Source organism: Leptidea sinapis, chromosome 31, assembly GCF_905404315.1.
Source record: "Leptidea sinapis chromosome 31, ilLepSina1.1, whole genome shotgun sequence".
NCBI classification, from domain to species: Eukaryota; Metazoa; Arthropoda; class Insecta; order Lepidoptera; family Pieridae; genus Leptidea; species Leptidea sinapis.
The window spans coordinates 8,069,423-8,089,684 of record NC_066295.1 but is presented as its reverse complement, the minus strand read 5'-3'; the positions used below and the strand labels follow the sequence as shown (position 1 = coordinate 8,089,684).

The 20,262-nt window shown below is 34.4% G+C and overlaps 1 protein-coding gene across 2 annotated transcripts in view; it reads left to right on the top strand.

Moving 5' to 3' along the window:
- Nucleotides 1–19,818, top strand: part of LOC126974075 (fasciclin-2-like) — a 60,283-nt gene extending 40,465 nt beyond the window's left edge. The window contains exons 8-16 of one of the 2 annotated variants that reach the window (XM_050821475.1): nt 614–756; nt 2,217–2,329; nt 3,973–4,120; nt 5,224–5,422; nt 6,227–6,504; nt 8,736–8,859; nt 11,905–12,073; nt 18,162–18,336; nt 18,939–19,818. In XM_050821475.1, coding sequence (XP_050677432.1) covers nt 614–756; nt 2,217–2,329; nt 3,973–4,120; nt 5,224–5,422; nt 6,227–6,504; nt 8,736–8,859; nt 11,905–12,073; nt 18,162–18,336; nt 18,939–19,059 — 1,470 coding nt within the window. In that variant the 3' untranslated portion in view covers nt 19,060–19,818. Of the gene's footprint in view, nt 1–613; nt 757–2,216; nt 2,330–3,972; nt 4,121–5,223; nt 5,423–6,226; nt 6,505–8,735; nt 8,860–11,904; nt 12,074–18,161; nt 18,348–18,938 lie in introns of both variants that reach the window. The other variant, XM_050821476.1, reaches the window with a different exon arrangement.
- Nucleotides 19,819–20,262: the final 444 nt, after the last annotated feature.

Below are 20,262 nucleotides of genomic sequence, written 5' to 3'. Positions count from 1 at the left end.
AATTTATAGATTATTTCTGTAAACATCTTTTAGTATTTTATCCTTAAGAAATAGATAGATGCCATTTCAGACTTTTCTGTATAAGACACACAACTCCACCATACATTATTTTGTTATATATTGATGCTTTCATCAAAAACGCTGCCTTAACCCTTCTTCTTTTCTGGGAACTTCCTCCCAGAGGAATTTCTTTTTTTCCGACAACTCCAACAAATATCGTTAATGCAAACAAAACTTTTGATAAGAAGTTAACAAATTACATACTTAATCCTTCCTCGAGAACCACGCTATCGATAAGTGACAACAGCATGAAAATTAGTGCAGTAGTTTTTGAGTTTATCGCGAACAGACAGACAGACAGACGTGGTGGTAGACTTTGTTCTATTCTATAATATTGTAGTGATGCAGCGGCAGGAATATGTTAAGCCCTTATTCCATTTTCAAAACAATTTTCCCCTTTAAACACCATTATGAAAACAGTGACAGATATTTTATCACGAATTACGACGTCTTGTGGAATACTTATGCCTTTGTTTGCAACACATTTCTTGCCATAACTTGGCTATCGAGCTTATCAAGACAGAGTCGTATTTAAAAAAATAATTATTGGTAGGTACTGGTTCCACCGGTTATACTAGAGTTCGACAACATAACAGCGACTGAAGGATCTACGGTTCAAATTGCGTGTAAAGCGAGAGGATTACCGACACCAAAGATTAATTTGCTGTACTTGGGGGAAGAACCCGAGGATCAGAGGTACGTAGTTGTGAGAAAATTGTGTCTTTTCAAACCCGTGACAGAAGTTTACTCTTCGGCTTCTAATGTATATAGCAAAATGTATTTCTTATTAAAGGAAATAATTTTGCATATCACATAAAATATCGCGACATTTTTGATTCTTTTCATACACTGCAGGTCAGTGCCCTCACTGTGGAAAATGCCTTGCTGGACCTATTAATATAGGAAAACTTACGTACTAACAATTTTAATAGCTACAATCTTTTAGTCTAATATAAAATTTTCAACTTAATTTAATAAGCAAAGTGAAACCAAGTGTTATAATAAGTGTAACTAGGAATGTGTCCATTAATACTATCCTTTTAGAGCAAGACTCTTCATTGTAGTAGGTACTCTAGGTTTCACTAAACGCGCTCTTGAGGTTAAGAATTATTATTAACAGTGGGAGAATCCTTTGCACATGATGCCGGTTAGATTATAGGTACCACAACGGTGCCTATTTCTGCCGTGAAGCAGTAATGTGTAAACATTATAGTGTTTCGCCCTGAAGGGCGCCGTAGCTAGTGAAATTACTCGGCAATGAGACTTAACATTTTACGTCTCAAGGTGACGAGCGCAATTGTAGTGCCGCTCAGAATTATTGGGTTTTTTAAGATTCCTGAGCGGCACTGCATTGTAATGGGCAGGGCGTAATAACCATCGGCTGAACGTGCTGCTCGTCTCGTCCCTTATTTTAAGAGCGCCATCTAGTGACAGGTGAGGAAAACATCATAGCGCTCTTTCGACGCCTTACAAATCGTTGTTAACTTTTATGCGATCGAATAGGTATAAACTAAATTAAATACACCTGTTGTTGCGGATGTCTATGGGCGGTTGAATCACCACGTGAGCCTCTTGCCCGTTTGCCCGCCCTTAAAATAAAAAATAAAAATAAATTAAATCTATCCTATCCTATCTTTACTTAAGCAAACGACCTCCACATTGTCATTTCAAATTTGCGACACAATTTTGTTTCACAAAGTGAATAAGTATTTATTAAAACAAAACAAATCTCATAGCCAACATTACTTTGATTACATTAAATTAACACTATCATTACGGGGAAGTTTACCAAAATACTGGCCGAATTTTCGAGTTGGATAGCTAGGCTGATCTGTTGACCGAAATAGTTGCCAGCGCTTTGGTATACAGCCCTATTAGGGTGCGTACATTCTGCACGACTCTGGGCCCCACGGGCAAAGTGTCTCGACAACAAACGGCACAAAAATGTAAGACTCACTGAGGCCGACATATTTACGACGTTTGCTGTCTTCGGCAGTCGAAACAGCAGCCCCAGTACCAACTGACGTAACTTGGACATGAGAAGGAGCCAGAGTGTCGACGCAAGTTGCGTTCCACATCAGCGCCTTTCCCCCGTGCCCAATTAAATAAAAAGCCAAAAGCAAATTAAAAGTAAAAAAATAATTTGTTAATTATAGAATCGTTTGGTCAAGCAACAACACCAGTGAGATTGAAACTGAATTTTACTTGACGTTTCTACAAGTAAATAGAAGTCATGAAGGTAGCTACATCTGCAACGCTACGAATGATGGTGAGTATCGGTAAAACATAATACAAAAATAAAAGAACGTGATAAAAAAATAAAGAAATTAAAAAAAATCAAGAAGTACCCCAGGCTCGAAACTGGGACCTTCTGCACAAAAAGCATACGTGATAACTGCTGTTCCACGGCAACTGTAATGACCGTGGCGAAATATCTATATAGATCTAGTGGGGGCTGTTAGGTTATTTTCGTTACGGAATTTCTGGATTCGGTCTCCACGCTCAAAGCCCGCGATAGAAGCTATGCTAAGCTTAAAAATAATTATGGTTCCCAAATCGTAATAAAAACTATCCTATCTCTCAAGTTGGACCAAACTGCACTCCATGAAGTAATCCCCATTAAAATCCGTTCATTAGTTTAGGAGTCCATCGCGGACAAACAACGTGTCACGTAATTTATATATATTAAGATATAGAGGATAATGATGCATGGTTCTTGTCTTGTTCTGCGCAGGCCACCTACAATTGTATATTATTATATTAAATACGCTAAGTTGTTATATGATTTAAATATGGTCTGGGAGTTTCTTATTAGTTCTTCTCCCCATATCAATGCCCCTTTACGCACTGATGTAGCTTCATGAAGTTTACCAAGTGTTGTTGCAACATATTATGTTATTTTCATAGGGAATGACAGTAAATATATTTCTTGTTCTATTTCTATTTGTAATGAAAATTCAGAACACGTATATTGGCGATTTTGATTTGCATGACTCTGTAGCTAGTGAAATTGTTTCCTAGTCTTAAAGACGTTGAGAGCAATCGCCGTGCAGAATTTTTAAAATTAAAGTAGCACATAAGTGCACAATAATATCACGTGAATGTCTTGTTTGTTTCGTCACTTCTTATCATCAGAAAAAAATCAGACATCTGCAGAGCTTCGACCTCATTTGATGGCTGTTGATCAATTCATCATTATGCATCATCAGTGATTGTGACTCAAATCGAGTTTTTGTAGAATGATTCTCCAAACATAACCCGTGCAAACAGGCATAGCGAGTTTATGTGAACATTGTTTTACTTTAATAAATTGTAAAATATGTCAACATTTATTACTTAAATCACGGGCGAGTAAAAAAATAAGTACTCCATGTCACCTTACATAACAGTGAGGCACCAAAACAAGCCGGTAAACGTGTAAATACATGCATACATTTACACTTGCAAGCCGATCGGCCGCCATTATGAGATTTGCCATCGTCTGTGACAGATTAGTTTGCGTCCCAATAAAATATTTTAAAAATACCGTCGTGCGTTGTGAAGTAGTGTAAAAGCAATAATATAAAAGTATTTGTGGATATATGATTATTTAAGGGAGAAAAATTGTGTAACTGGTATACCCCGTAACCGCATACACACTTAGCATAAAGGGGCTTCACTTGCTAATATCACTGCGCGGGAGTCCTTCTTCTTTTACTAGTCCGTGACTAAAATATGTTAAAAAACCATATGCTACTTTTGATGTCGTCTGTATCACCCAAAAGGTACTTGAAAAGACCGAACATTTTAATTCTTAATTCTTATTAAAGTAATCTGAACTATTGCTCCTCTTGTAAATTATGTAAATCTAGGAACAAATTTTAAAAGAAATAATGGAAAATCTAAATTTCATAAAACCTTTTCAAATTTCAGTCGAATCAGTTTATTCTGAGATGTTCATGACAGTATATTACAAGCCTTATTTTAATAAACCAATAGAGAACATTTGGGGATGGAGCGGAAACCCAGTAAATTTGACATGTGATTATGAAAGTAATCCACCATCAAATATATCATGGAGGTAAGAGATGGGAATTACTTATATTTTGAATTACTACATTATAAAACAATATCAGAAAATAACTTCCATATTATGCTATCATTGTCATATCACGAAATGTTTACCACAATTTGAGAATTTATGTTTTCTGATATTTACTATCCCCAGTGGAAGGCTTATTTGCATGGGATGCTAGCTTAGTACATTAATGATTTTTCCAGCGTTATGTGTTCCTATTTGAGAGGTGCCTTAGCTAGTAAAATATCTGGCCTAATGAAACTCAACATCTTTTGGCTTATAGTAATTAGAGGGAGATTTAAACCATTGATTGATCATTAATTCTGAGTGGCACTATATTATTCTAATTGGCAGGACATCACTTGTCATCATTGACGTACATTAAATAACTAGGTTTTATTCAGTTATGTTTCGACCGCGCTTTGGAAATAGTGCCACGCAATGACATGGTGTTCAGTGATAAACAATCCAAACTTAAAAAGGATGGAGTTTCGTATGTCAAACGAGTGCCCTTTAAAATTGATAAAATTGTGTAACTGACTTGACGTTTTTGAATCATTTTGCTAAATTTGAGTTCTTGCCTCGTGTTCGCGTCCGAGCTTCTAATGAACGTATACAATTATTAGACTTTGAACGTTACTGCCACGATATAAGGTGTTAATTCTTTTTGTTTCTTTTGTTTATAATATATCGTTATAAACACTTTTACACATATTATCTTGCCCCAAATTAGGCATATCCTGTGTTATGGGTTGCAAGACAATCATATATTTAATACAATTTATAGTTGTCTTGCAACCCATGACTCGGAAACAAACATCCATATTCATCATAAAAATGCTTGCACCTACCGGGATTCGAACCCGGGACCTCTAGCTTAGTTGGTAGGGTCGCTAACCACGCGGCTATATAGGTCGTCAAAATTATATGTTAATTTATACGCATATACAACGCTCTCGTAAAAAAAATTATATAGTCAGAAAGCGACGTATCTGTAGGCACCCTTCGTGATAATGGTGAAAACCAAAATTTGCAGAAATTAAGAAAACCTGAAATCGTAGCCCCATATATCCCATTGTTATTGTTTATATAATGTTTTTTTCAAGGTATCAAGGAACTAGCATTTCCACTGAAAAGCAATTAGAAATTAATAGATTGATTGTGGAAAACGAAAACAAAGTGCCGGTTGAAGTTGAAGATACGATTCAATACGGAATTTATGAATGCACAGCAGAGAATGATTACGGTGAAGCTAAAAAAATCATTGTGTTTTTGGAAGGTTTTGCACCGCCACCAGTTAAAAATGTAAGTTGAAATAAGTATTATTATTTCTTTTTTTAATGAAAATAAGGGACGAGACGAGCAGGACGTTCATCTGATGGTAATTGATACGCTCTACCCATTACAATGCAGTGCCGCTCAGGATTCTTGAAAAACCCAAATATTCTGAGTGGCACAATTGCGCTCGTCACTTTGAGACATAAGATTTTAAGTCTTATTTGCCCAGTAATTTCACTAGCTACGGCGCCCTTTAGACCGAAACACAGGAATGCTTACACATTACTCCTTCACGGCAGAAATAGGCGCCGTTGTACAAAGGAGCCAACCACTGGTACTGGTGGTAGGTACTTTATACTAAGGATTTATTCCAAGATGGGATTAGTCTTTACATATTTCCCTAACATATTTCCGAATTCTTGATTATAAACTTATAGTCATTATTACATTGATATACTTCCTATTTTTCATGAACAAAATTTATCATTAAGTTGTTCATTACGAGATTGTAAACCATCTTGAAAATAACACGCAAATCTCAATTGATCAAATGAAATATGAGCGAAGGCTCATTTGATTCGGTAAGCCGTCTAGAACGCAAGTATAAATATATATATTGTATCTATGCACAAATTTTTATTTATTTTGTATTACGAAATTAAGATGAAAAAAAGATAAAATTTAGTTTTTTGGTAATATCTCAAAAGCTATTAATATTTATACTTTTACTATTCTTCAACTAACAAGACATACAGATAGACAGATAAAATTAGTAGACGGTCATATAAAATTACCTATTTTTACGTTATTTAACTAACAATATTCCTTCAGGTAACAGTGCTAAACGTAACAGCTACTTCAGCAACATTTAATATCGATGGTCCAGAAGAGATAACAGGCCCGCCAATTGTCGGTTTCACATCAGAATACGATGTAGCAGAGAACTTCGATGTCACCAACATCCACATCAACAGAACCTGGTCACTCGACAGACCGTACAGAATAAACAAATTGAGGCCAAACTCTAGCTATTTCATTAGGTTTGCTGCAGTCAACGATGTTGGTGGAGGTGCATGGAGTGATTTTATAGAATTTGTTACGTTGGAGAAGTGAGTATAAACCGAGTAATTTATTGCAACTTATCAAATGTGAATAGAAAGTAGAAAAGAAAAGAAAGTAAGAGAAAGAAGTAAATCATTGAACTATTTACTGTAATTTATGAATTTGTAATACATGGTACAATGTTATTAATATTAGCTTTCTCCACACTTTTACTGTGCCAAAGTTACAATTGACCGTTGACTCCCATCACCGAGCCCCTAGCACATACAAATAGTAGAACAGTAGCGGTCTCCTTGAAATTTATACCTTTTTATGGATCGCACTCTCTCTTGTTTCCTCTTCAATGAAAAAACTTATTACAATTTTATATATAAATCTTATATGCCGGTGTTTGTGACCAAACTCCTCCGACACGGTTACACCAATTTGTTTGAAAATTTGTGTGTATCGGGTAGGTCATAACACCATGATAAGGGTCACCCACCCCTCAATATTTTTTATATCCTTTTTTGACAAATTTTACTATTTTTATTTTTATATGATTCAGTATTAAAAATACATACAACTTCAAATTTCGCCCTTCTACTATCTACAACTATTTTTGTATATACAATAATTGTAGTACGATATATTTGGTAGATCTGAGAATCGGCTGCATTTATTTTTTATACCCCAAGAATTTTAAAATATTTTTTTAATTACTTTATAATCCAATAAAACGTTTGCTGGGTCAGCTAGTCAATATATAAAATTAACGTGTAATTGTCAACCTTATATTTTTGGCATGACAAACCATGGCTGTACTACACTGAACAAAACGTGGTGTAGGTGATTTAGAAGCACTGTCTCTCGCGTTTCCATCTTTAAACGTATTATTAAATATAGAGTGAGAGAAATCTGCAGATGTGTCTTGTTTGGAACAAAAAAACAACCGACTTCAAAAAACTATTCTAAAACAATAGATATAATACGCACTAAAATGTATAAAAATAATTGCGTATTTTTATACAATACAATTCTAGTTACGATTATTGTAATTTTTGGAATCGGTGTCTTTCCGCCGCGACCCGCTCTCGCCTGTCACCTCCTCACGACTCAAGCACATCTCACCTATAACTATGTATGTAGTTACAAGCCTATCTTGGATGACACCGACTCCAAAAATTACAATAATCGTAACTAGAATTAGATTGTATAAAAATACGCAATTATTTTTATACATTTTAGTGCATATTATATCTATTGTTTTAGAATAGTGCATTTGAAGTCCGTTGTTTTTTGATTTTTTTTTATTTTTTGATTTTTAGTGAATTTGAAGTACACTAACTAACAACTTGTCTAAATATGTGCAGATATACAAATTTTTTCAATGCAGCAATTAACGTAAGTGCTTAATGGAAGAGTTCCGTTACTTTGCCATGGATTTCGTAATCAAAATATAACCAAACTCTCACCAAACAATCTTTGAAGTATATCCTTTCCAATAAAAAAAAACATCGAAATCGGTTTGCGCGATAATGAGTTATTCGTAAATTTATCATCCATTTTGCTATACGTATGTATAGCAAGTTAAAGACTTTTATGATTTTTCTCATGGATCCCATTGTCACATCTGGACCAAATTACAAGTGGAGACCACACGGGAAGCACCAGCTTTCAAATAAAAAAAGAATTATCAAAATTGGTTCACCCAGTCGAAAGTTTTGAGGTAACAAACATAAAAAAAACATACCGACGAATTGAGAACCTCCTCCTTTTTGGAAGTCGGTTAATAAATACTACATTAATATGAATTTCTACACTTTGCCCGTCAAAATACAGATATGCTGCTGTAAGTTATTTTGCTGAACTCATTGCTATGGTGGCTTTACACTATTCCTCTTTATGATGTGGCTATTACACTCGGATGAATATTACATATTATAAAATTTAACTCTACAGCGCCTATTGGTAAGGCGTTTTTGTCTGCAACAGTTCTACCTAAAATCAATAATATAAACTTGAAACGAAATCTGTATGTGTTGTAAATGAAATCATTTTTAAAACGATGAAAATGTAAATCTTGACTTAAAATAGTGGCAATGAGTTTCTTGCTACTTCTTCTCATTACCTCAATCCTGTACAAGGAAGTGGTAGATTCAATAAGAAGAAAAAAATTTTTGACATTCATAAGTGTCTTTTCGTGACCTACATGAATAAAGTGATTTTGATTTGATTTGATTATGTCATAATAAGCAGTCTCAGCTGCTTCTTACGTTGGAATATATTATCATTATAGATCAACTCCAGATGAACCAATTTGGGATAATAATGCGGATTTTATTCAGTCTGGTGTTTTGAAATGGAAAGAAACTGAAGATAACGGGGAACCTATAGAGTTTTACATTCTCAAATATTGTCAGGTAAGCTTTTTAGTCCTTCATTTTATCTTTACGTTTTGAGTACTCAATATGTTATTGTAAATTATTTATTATTTTTATCATCGCTATTATTATAATGAATATAATATTTAAGAAATAGTTGTATTTTATGATAGCCAGCAATGTTTGTGGTCATTTAATGGTATATAATCATTACTCATTTAAATATTTATATGCATATATCCATTTATCTTTACAATATGATATGGACGGCCAAACCACAATCATGTTGAAATTGAGTTAAGAACACAAAACTGGTCACGTGATTCATATTAACATACTGACAAAAAATGGCAGCCCTCCTGTCACTCTTTAAATGATATCATGACTTAGTGGCTACTAAGGTTTTGGGCTCAACCCACATGTATGGAATACACTAATATTCATTAAACTTTAAACACGAATTCCTTAAAATGTGTTGTTTGTGGCTTGGAACGTTTTTCAGGAACTACGTCCATATATTCAAATGATATGGTTATTATATTTTTAATATCATAAGAATGTATAAGACCAATTTATTTTACGTATAACATTGCTGTGCCCTTGCAGGGCGTCACATATTGTCTACCCATTAATATACCTACCACCCTATTGTAAAATGTGACATGCAATAAAATATTTTGATTTGATTTGATTTGTTATATATATATATATACATTATGAGGCACATGTCCGTACATGTTTTGTCCATCTCCTTTAAATCTGTTTAATCACAGTTTCGTGTACTTAATACGTATGTAAGATGTATTCATCACTACTCTATACTATAACCACTAGTGACATCTATTATCTGTGTTTGTTACTAAGTCTTATAATTTTAGTTATTTATTTATTGGTCTACCAGCAATTTTACATAAAAATATTTCTTAAACAATTAACAATTTAAATTACATGTGCAGGGTATGCAAAATCATTTAAAGGTAAACACTACATGCTAATTTCGCTTATCGATACATTATTACAAATCTAAAAGTGAGTTAAAAACTAAAACCGGTGAAAAAAAAGTATGAAAAATTTGAAAGTCTGCAATAATCAATTGAGAATTGTTTAACAGATAGTTCGAAACAAATAATAAGCGTTTTAATTACATACAACTAAGTATAACAAAAATCTAAATCTAAGCTAAGAAATTATATAATAAAATAAAATACACTAATCTTTAATTAAAATATATAACCTATGTTATAACTAACAGAGCAAAGTAATCTATCACACTCATAACTGGCTGGCTAGATTGCTGATAACTAATTTACGAATAGTGTTAGGGGAATCAATATTTATATCAATTAATGAACTGAATTTATTATATACTTTACACAAGCGAGGGATAGTGCAGTTGGCGCCAAAGACTGTTCTAGTGCACGGAGGCACGACCGGAGTAATTGCAGTTCGGGGATATCTGTGTGGTACTCGGAAATTAATTTTACATAGTAAACTGGGGCAGTCTAAATTGTTTCTTAGCAATTTATATAAAAAATTTAAGTCCAAAAATTCTCTTCTTTGTTCAAGAGTCATCATGTTAAAGTGTTCTAATCTTTTTTTATAAGACACCACCGTTTTGTAAATATTCGCTGAGTATGATAGATGCCACATGAACCTTTTCTGCACACGCTCCAGTCTTAAGTAGTGTGTAGAATAATGTGGGCGCCAAACAACGCTACAATACTCTAAATGACTGCGGACAAGGCTGTTGTAAAGACAGATTTTTGTTTTGGCATCTTTAAAATTTCGACCTTGTCGCATAATAAAACCTAATAATTTTGACGCTTTGCTTATTACAATTTCTATGTGGTAGAGATAAGTCAATTTCCTATCAAGCATAACACCCAAGTCCCTTATGAGTTCAACTTCTTTAAGAGTATTACCATACAGTTCATACCTTGTCGGAATAATATTATTTTTGCGAGTAAATTTAATATGCACACATTTACTGCAGTTGAGTTGCATGCCATTAGATTCACACCAATTGGTAAGTTTATTTAGATCGTCCTGTAATAGAATCGAATCACTTGGTGAAGAAATTGTTCTCGTTATTTTTAAGTCATCGGCATATAAATATGGTGTGCAGTGTTCAAAACAAGAAACAATGTCGTTCACAAATATATTAAATAAAATTGGGCCAAGATGTGAACCTTGTGGTATACCTGATGTTACCAGATTAGTTGAAGAGCTAAATCCATTAATGACTACATAAAACGAACGGTCTTGTAATAAAATAAGAAAACCCATATAACGATAATTTTCCAATGAGTACTCCATGTGGAACTTTATCAAATGCCTTTTTAAAGTCGGTATTTATGGTATCCACCTGCTTCTGCGAGCCAATAGCTTCTGATAATGAAGATGTGAAACTAACCAAATTGGTTGTGGTAGACCTACCTGGCAAAAATCCATGTTGATGCTCAGACACGAAACGTTTGAAATGCATTTGAATTGTCGGACAAACTAAAGATTCAAAGACCTTTGCAAAAACCGAAAGAATTGATATAGGCCTGTAATTGTGTATGTCTTTCTCGTCTTCACTCTTATATATTGGAACAACTTTTGCTTGTTTCCATAAAGCTGGAAAACTACCCGAGTTAAGCGAGGCTTTAAAAATAAGATATAAAGGTGAAGTTAAGCTTGATGCACAATTTTTTATGAATGCCGGTGGTTCATTGTCCGGTCCCGCACCTTTTGCAATATCGAGACTTTTCAGCTTTTTATAGATGTCATTCTGAAATTCTGTGGTAACAGAATAATATTATGTTTTATTAAATCCGTGTTAATGTGGATGTTTGTTTTTCCGAATCAAGATGTTTATATGTTTGTATGTATATTTAAATAAGTATATCGTAGTCTTGTAATCCATCGTACAGGCTTATGGCTAGTTTGGGGCAAGACAATTTGTGTAAAAGTGTGTCAATATTATATTATATTATTAAATTAGAAAAAAACTACATTTAGATGACATTAACTACCTACCAGAAAATAAAATTTAAACAGGTAAAGGCTTCTCGTTTTCTATATATTTCTATCTTTTCACAGGTATCAAATGGAACTATTCAATCAGATCTTTGCCAGATCGAGATCCTCAAACTGACGACTGAATACGAGTTATCTCAATTACAATTCAATAAAACTTATTACTTCGAATTAATCGCTCAGAACTCTCTCGGAAACTCGTCGGTAGCTTCGGCCTACATAGACATACCAGGTAATAATAATTAATGTAAAATAATGACACTGGTGGCTTGGCGGCACGGGGAAAGCCGCTGGTGTGGGACGCGACTTGCGTCGACACTCTGGCTCCTTCTCATGTCCAAGTTACGTCAGTTGGTGCTGGGGCTGCTGCTTCGACTGCCGAAGACAGCAAGCGTCGTAAATATATTGGTCTATATCTTTGTGCCGTTTGGTGTCGAGACACTTGACCCGTGGGGCCCAGAGGCGCGGAGAATGTACAAAGTACTATCTTCGCGCCTCGACGGCTACTGGAAACCCAAGCGCTGGCAACTATTTCGGTCAACGGATCGGCCTAGCCATCCAGCGCGGAAATGCTGCCAGTATTTTTGGTACGCTTCCACGTAATGATAGTTTTAATTTTATATAGTCATAGCATTTGTATGCATTGTAAATAATAGTTATAAGATTAGTTTTGTTTGAATAAATTTCAATCCTTATCATTTTTTATTACTACATATGGGTTGTTCCACGATAAGATATTTTCTCAAATGAGACTTAAAATCTTATGTCTCAAACTGATGAGGATGTCACCTCCATCATCTGGATGCCTGGCGTTCCTGTTTAGTGCGGTTTTCCAGAAGCATTCACCCAAACTATGGAATCAGCCTTGTTGTGTGGTGTTACCAACAAATAAAGGGTGTCCACTTTTCTAAAAGGCTCCAGTGATTCCTCTCGTGTTCCAGAAGAATGAAGGCAACGGTGATCACTTAACATCAGGTGATGCGTACGCTTATCTATCCTCCTACTCCGTTAAAAATACTTACACAAAAGTTACATTATAAGCAATCTTACGTATCAACTTTAATTATGAATGAACTTTGTTACTATTATTATTATTAAAATAAGAACAAACCACACAGAATAATACAAGCAAAGAAGACTTACAGAGGTAAAAACAATTATTAAGAACTATAAACATAAAAAAATACAAAAAGTAAAAAAAACATAAATATATGTGTAATATTATAGTGATTTTTCTTAATTTAAAATATTATAAATAGAACACGTTTATTTTTTCCGTTCAGAGAAAATACGCACATTGACGGAATTCCCATTCCATTTTCAAATTCTGAAACTTGTGTCGGTTAACGTGCGCACACGTTACAAGTTAAGGGCACTTAAAGTTGGGGTAATACAAAATATAATAAAATTTTTAGCATTCACACTATAAATTTTAATTTTCAATTATATATTATGTATGTTTTAAATTAAAATACTGTGTCCATTTCACTAGGTATTGTTCAAAATTAAAAATACCTACATTTTTATATCTCTAAGATAATACGAGTATAAACTACTATATTACTCACTTTACGAGGGTTGGGATGATAAAGAAATATTTACATTGAAAATATGAAATTAAATTATCTGAAACTGAAAAGAATTCGTAGAAGTAGAAGGATAATAATTATGTAAACCATTTTCCCGGGCAACTTCCGAGAAATGAGACAGGGAATATATTATTATGTCGTACAAATATCAAATAACATAAAAGCAAGCTATAACAAAGTCAAAATTTTATAATATTGCTCTACTTTCCAAATACAATCGTTCAATAAATAATTATATAAATTATCGCAGTTTCGAAAACACGATTACGAAAAAAAATCTCGATAGATTTATTTTTTGAAAAATAGTCTTTTTTATTTGAATTGTTTATATTATCATAAAACTATGATAGCTATAAACACAAAAATTATTTTATTCGATAGTTTATTAGTATTTATAAATTTTACTTGTGGGTTTTATCAATACGCTTTGTGAATTATTTTATATTTTTTTTTCGTAATAAACCAAAAGCGACGCCTTGGTTGCATGCAGGCTTATGCCAGCACTACGCCCGTGACCACTGTCAAGGAAGGTACTGTGTTCGTGTCTCTCGGGCTCACATTACGTAAGATTTTAGCAAACAAGTTCAAAGCGTGAATCTTAGTAAAAAATAATGATGATACGACAGCGTATTTGTTGAAATATATAGGTAAATGGAAGTCGGAAAGTACTAAAATAAAACTTACGTAATATTATTTTGAATAATATGCCACGCGGGATATTTGTATGTACCTATGTACTTTAGGGAAGTTAGAAATCCAAGATGGCCGCTACTCAAAATTATGATTTCAGCAACATGGATATCGTGTCCGAGGTTCTCGAGGGTGCAGAAAACGATTTTGGGATAATTTTTGAAATCCAAGATGGCCGCTGCGCAAAATTATGATTACAACATTATGGGTATCGTATCCGAGGTTCTCGAGGGTGCAGAGAACGATTTTGTGATCATTATAAAACGCGTGTAATTGTTACTGTATGTTTACGTTACGTTTTTGCCTAAAAGTAAATTTTTCTTATTTATTATTACAACTTTTGCACGATCACGGGACAGTCCCACTGAAAACGTATTATTTATTTTAAAAAAAAGTGTATGCGTGCAAACTTTACAAGCGCGGTTATTCAAGTAAAACTTCTATAAAATAGGTCAAAACTTCGTAAGCTTTTAGCATTTACGCATTTAGAACGCTCGGTTTTTTACCGAGTCAGATTAAATTGTCATCAATTATTTCCATCCACACGTAAACCGAAAAACGTATAAAATTTTCGACAACCCATGTTTCCAAATTTATTTTTTATTTTTCAGGCATTTAAGTGAAAAGAAAATATAACAATATCGTTTTTGTCTCGCATTTTTATCATCATCAGGATCAAAAATGCACAAAACGGAATGCACTAAATAGTTTTAATGCTTACTAAAGTTATACTTGTTTAGGAATGTTACGAACGTTATGAAAAAATTATGAGAGTGAAATTTAGGATGCGCGCGCATCACTGTAACACAAAAGTAACTGGGTGAAGTTGGTTCCTAAAATTTTCTGACGTTTGCGACATTCGTTATATTTTTTTTTTGGTTTCATCGTCCATTATTAGGATAGGCAAAGGGTTCAAGCCCGTACAGCCGTATTCCTTATTTAAACATTAATTGTCAAAGCCATCGTTGCAAGATTTTTTACAATATTGTTCTTTCTACAAACGAAAAATAGAACGAGGAATTAATAATTTTAAGAATTTTTGGTTTCTTAGGCCAAAGAACTATAACTTCTTGCGTGCATACATTACACATGCGTACACATATACTTTTTTATTTGTGAATCTATTCTACATTAGGTGATGGTTAGTTGATTCTTAATATTTAATTATAATCTGTATACGCGAAGAAAAATAAGTCTCATATATTCGTAGAGCATATTGAGCGCTCGAGAGAGATTCTATAAAATATTTTAAAAAGATTTACATGGCTGATAACAATCTTCTAGATCACAGAACTATAATAATAAGCGATTTAAGGCGAGGTTTTCCCAACACTTTAGGTAAAATTCGCTCGAACGTAAGATTCGATAGGTACGCATGGACACGGGCGTCGGGCATGGCTGAGAACGAACCGAGCGATGCGGGTCAACCACCGCCGACCCGGAAGGACCGCGTAATATTTTTTAAAACTTACAGTTGCGCTTTAGCGCGGAATTACTGTAATATTATTTATGCATTTTTGAAGTAATTTTTTTTTATCGACTTATAGAGAAATGTTATATTACGCGCAAAATTATGATTTTAACATTATGGATATCGTATCCGAGATTCTCGAGGCTGCAGAGAACGAATTTGGGATCACTTTTAAAATCCAAGATGGCCGCCACGCAAAATTATGATTTCAACAATATGGGTATCGTATCCGCGGTTCTCGAGGGTGCAGATAACGAATTTGGGATCATTTTTGAAATCCAAGATGGTCGCCGCGCAATGCTATTCTTGGATCCATACGTATGTGTGGAGGTTATAATAATAATAAATCGTTAAAATCAGGACACTGTGTGCTAAAGAACACGAACACGAAACTCTAGAAAACGTCAATATGTGTGTGTGTTCCTCTTCACTTCAAAAAAAAAGTAAAGTGTTAAGGCGAGGTTTTCCCAACACTTTAGGCAAAAAGCGCTCGAACGTATATATATCTATAGCGTTAGATATACGTTCGACGCGGGCATGGCTGAGACACGAGCCGAGCGATGCGGGTCAACGACCCCACCCCGGAAGGACTGCGTAATTTTTTATAAAACTTATAGTTGCGCAATATTACGAAATGCTGTGATATTTTTATGCATTTTGAGGTGAAACTTCTTTAGGTGCATGAGGGTAAAATTTTTACAAATGAAACGGAATAGAGCGTCACGGAAATTTGAGACGTTTTTGTTCAAGAAGGGAAGGAGGATTTTTGTTCATGGGAGAGAGCGATTGACACCGATTGAGGGAGAGTATTTCTTGATCTCGGGCTTCCGGCCGCGGCCGCTAGTAAGTAGAACATCTTCCCTACTAGCCTTGTATCGTGCAGGTTTTTCTTTTAAATCCAAGACGCCGCGTAAATTATGATTTCAATAATTTAGATATCGAATCCGAGGTTCTCGAGGATGCAGAGAACGAATTTGAGATAATTTTTGAAAGCCAAGATGGCCGCTGCGTAAATTTATGATTTCAACAATATGGATATCGAATCCAAGGTTTTCAAGGGTGCAGAGAATGAATTTGGGATCATTTTAGAAATCCACGATGGCCGCCGCGCATTATTATGATAACAACATTATGGGTATCGTATCCGAGGTTCTCGATGGTGCAGAGAACGGTTCTGGGATATTTTTTTAAATCCAAGATGGATGCCGCGCAAAATTATGATTGCAACAATATGGATATCGAATCCGAGGTTCTTGAATCACAATTTTGAGTGGCGGCCATCTCGGATTTCAAAAATGATCACAAATTCATTCTCTGCACCCTCAAGAATCTCGGATACGATACCCATATTGCTGAAATCATAAATTTGTGCGGCGGCCATCTTGGATTTCAAAAATGATCCAAAATTCGTTCTTGGTACCCTCGAGAACCTTGGATACGATACCCATATTGTTGAAATCATAAATTTGCGCGGCGGCCATCTTGGATTTCAAAAATGATCCCAAAATTGTTTTCTGTACAATCGGGAACCTCGAACACGATATCAATATTGCTGAAATCATAATAATGCGCGGCGGCCATCTTGGATGTCAAAAATGATCCAAAATTCGTTCTCGGCACCCTCGGGAACCTCGAACATGATATCCATATTGCTGAAATTATAATTTTGCGCGGCGGCCATCTTGGATTTCAAAAATGATCCAAAATTCGTTCTCGGCACCCTCGATAACCTCGGATAGGATACCCATATTGTTGAACTCATAATTTTGCGCGGCGGTCATCTTGGATTTCAAAAATGATCCAAAATTCGTTCTCGGCACCCTCGAGAACCTCGGATACGATACCCATATTGTTGAAATCATAATTTTGCGCGGCGGCCATCTTGGATTTCAAAAATGACCTCAAATTCATTTTCTGCACCCTCGAGAACCTCGGATACGATACCCATATTGTTGATATCATAATTTTGCACGGCGGCCATCTTGGATTTCAAAAATGACCCCAAATTCGTTCTCAGCACCCTCGAAAACCTTGTATACGATATCCATATTGATAAAATCATAATTTTGTGTGGCGGCCATCTTGGATTTATCTAACTTCCCTAAAGTACATACATACAAAAATCCCGCGTGGCATAATATTCAAAATAATATTACGTCCATTTTATTTTAGTACTTTCCGACTTCCATTTACCTATATATTTTAACAAATATGCTGTCGCATCATCGTCATTTTTTCAAACAATAAATCTATCGAGATTTTTTTTCGTTATCGTGTTTTCGAAACAGCAATAATTTAAATAAAGAAATGAAGATAAACATGTCAAAAATTTGGAACCGTAGTATTTGTAGAAGTATATTAAGTAGATTTTCAAAAATGTTACTTTTTAGGACTATAGCGCCTTAAGCAAAAATCATGAATATGAACATATAAAAAATTGATTATTATGGTCACTTTAATACCACTTGATGATTTCATATTAAGGTGACCATGATTAAAAAAATTTTGAATATCTTTTGGAGTATTCCTATCTCATCAATTTGAAGGATAAAAGTTTATTTTTCTTTCAGCTGTGGAAACATCGTCACTAACAGCAGGAGGTATAATTGGAATAGCGGTTGTTATTGTCATAATTTGCTTAGTATTGTTAGACTTGCTCGTGTGCGCTTGGAAGAAGCAAGGAGTAATTGCCACTTGCGCTTATAAAAAGAAAAATAACAAAAGAGATGACACGATGAACTCGCGGTAAGACTCCGGTAATTTAACAGCATAAAATATGTTTTTTACCAAAAGAAAATAAATATTTCATATAAGTCTGAAGTAGCTGCATAAGATAACAATGAATCCATGAAGGACCAACGACTCTAGATGATAGTAAATGGTATACATAAGATTAAGTATGGAGTATTGCAGTGATCTCTGCCTTGGCGCACCCCTGTATCAGCTTGATCAATTTGGTCGCGTGCAACGAAGAGCAGCTTGAAATATTATAGGGACGCAGTGCTCTATAAACGGCTGGATCACTTGGCGTTGCGTAGAGACGTCGCTTCATTGTGTATCGCATTTATCACCCGGAGGGCTCCGAAGAGCTGTTTCATCTGATTCCTGCCGCCTAATTCCACCTTCGCACGACACGCCACTAATTAGGATATCATCCCCACCATCTGGATGTGTGGCGGTCCTCTACAGTGCGGATGTGAAGAAACATTCTTCCATGTACTATAAAGCTGTGGAATTTCTCGCGCGGTGTTTATGCCTCTGTTGTTGAAAGAGAATGTGGACGGCGGTTATTGAAGACCATATTGTATCTGGAACTGGTTTTATAATAATTTCTACTTCTATTACAGAGACAGGAAAGGACTTTTAAAAGAAAGCGATTCTTCGGCTAATAATAGAACTAACGGACACAAGGAATTTGAATATAATAAAACAACAGGAATCATTACCGGGAAACATTCATCAGTTTGAAAAATATAATTTATTTTATTGTAAATTGTGCTACTTATTAATTATTTAAATTTGTAAGATAATATATATCGTAAAAACTAAGTAAATAAGTATTATTAGTTATAAAAAAAAATTCACGTTTAAGTTATATATTCCTTGATAATTAGATAATATCCCTATGAAAATATTGGGTTAAGTACAAAATTTTATAAATAGTATATGATAACAAATGGCTAACCCAATATGGAAACCCTCGGAAAAAAATTCTCTCAAACAGATTTGCACGATATCACTTCTTAGACACATAAAATATAATCTGGCCTGAGCATGACGATCGGGCCGGTTTATACTAATGTATACCTAACTGTTTATACGATGCCAATGATGTCATCAGAATAAATTTATTGCGCTCGTCACCTTGAGACATAAGATGTTAAGGCTCATTTGCACAGTAATTTTAATAGCTACGCCCTTCAGACCGAAACACAATAATTTTTACATATTACTGCTTCACGGCAGAAATAGGCGCTGTTATGATAGGGTCCATAATCTAGCCGGCATCCTATGCAAAGAAGCCTCCCAACTGGTAAATTTGAATATTAATTGTTATATTTATTAGAATATAATAAATTAATTGATTCCATCGATTGTTTTGAAATATTTTACAATTTAATAATGTATACTTACCTAAAATATAAAATAAATTTTTATGATATATATATCATTATTGTTATGTTAAAAGTACCAAAGATTTTAATACAAAATAGACTTTAATAATAATGTTGTGTTTTATTTGATAACTTTTGTAATTAGCGTATTGTTAAGAGTCAAGATGTAGATGTAATATTAGATACATTATGTAAGTCAAGGCATTCCACATGAAGCGAAAATAAAAAAGTGTTGAAATTTCTGATTTTGGTCAAATTCAAGTTCGTCTTCCTTATCTTTATCTGGTATATCTGTATCATAGGCACTGTGAATTTGCTAGAAACTGTCATAACCATAATGTTAACACCAGGAACAGACATAAACTTATAATGCCTACTAAACTTACAATGCCTAAAAACGTTTGTGTGATAAAGGTTTCTTTAACAAAAATTACTTTCTCAATGATGCCACACATTGGGAATGGAGCGATCACCCTCAGGCTATTACATAATAAGTTTAATTTTACAATATTACATTATAAATATATTTTTTTGATGAAAAAAAATGCCCGCTGAG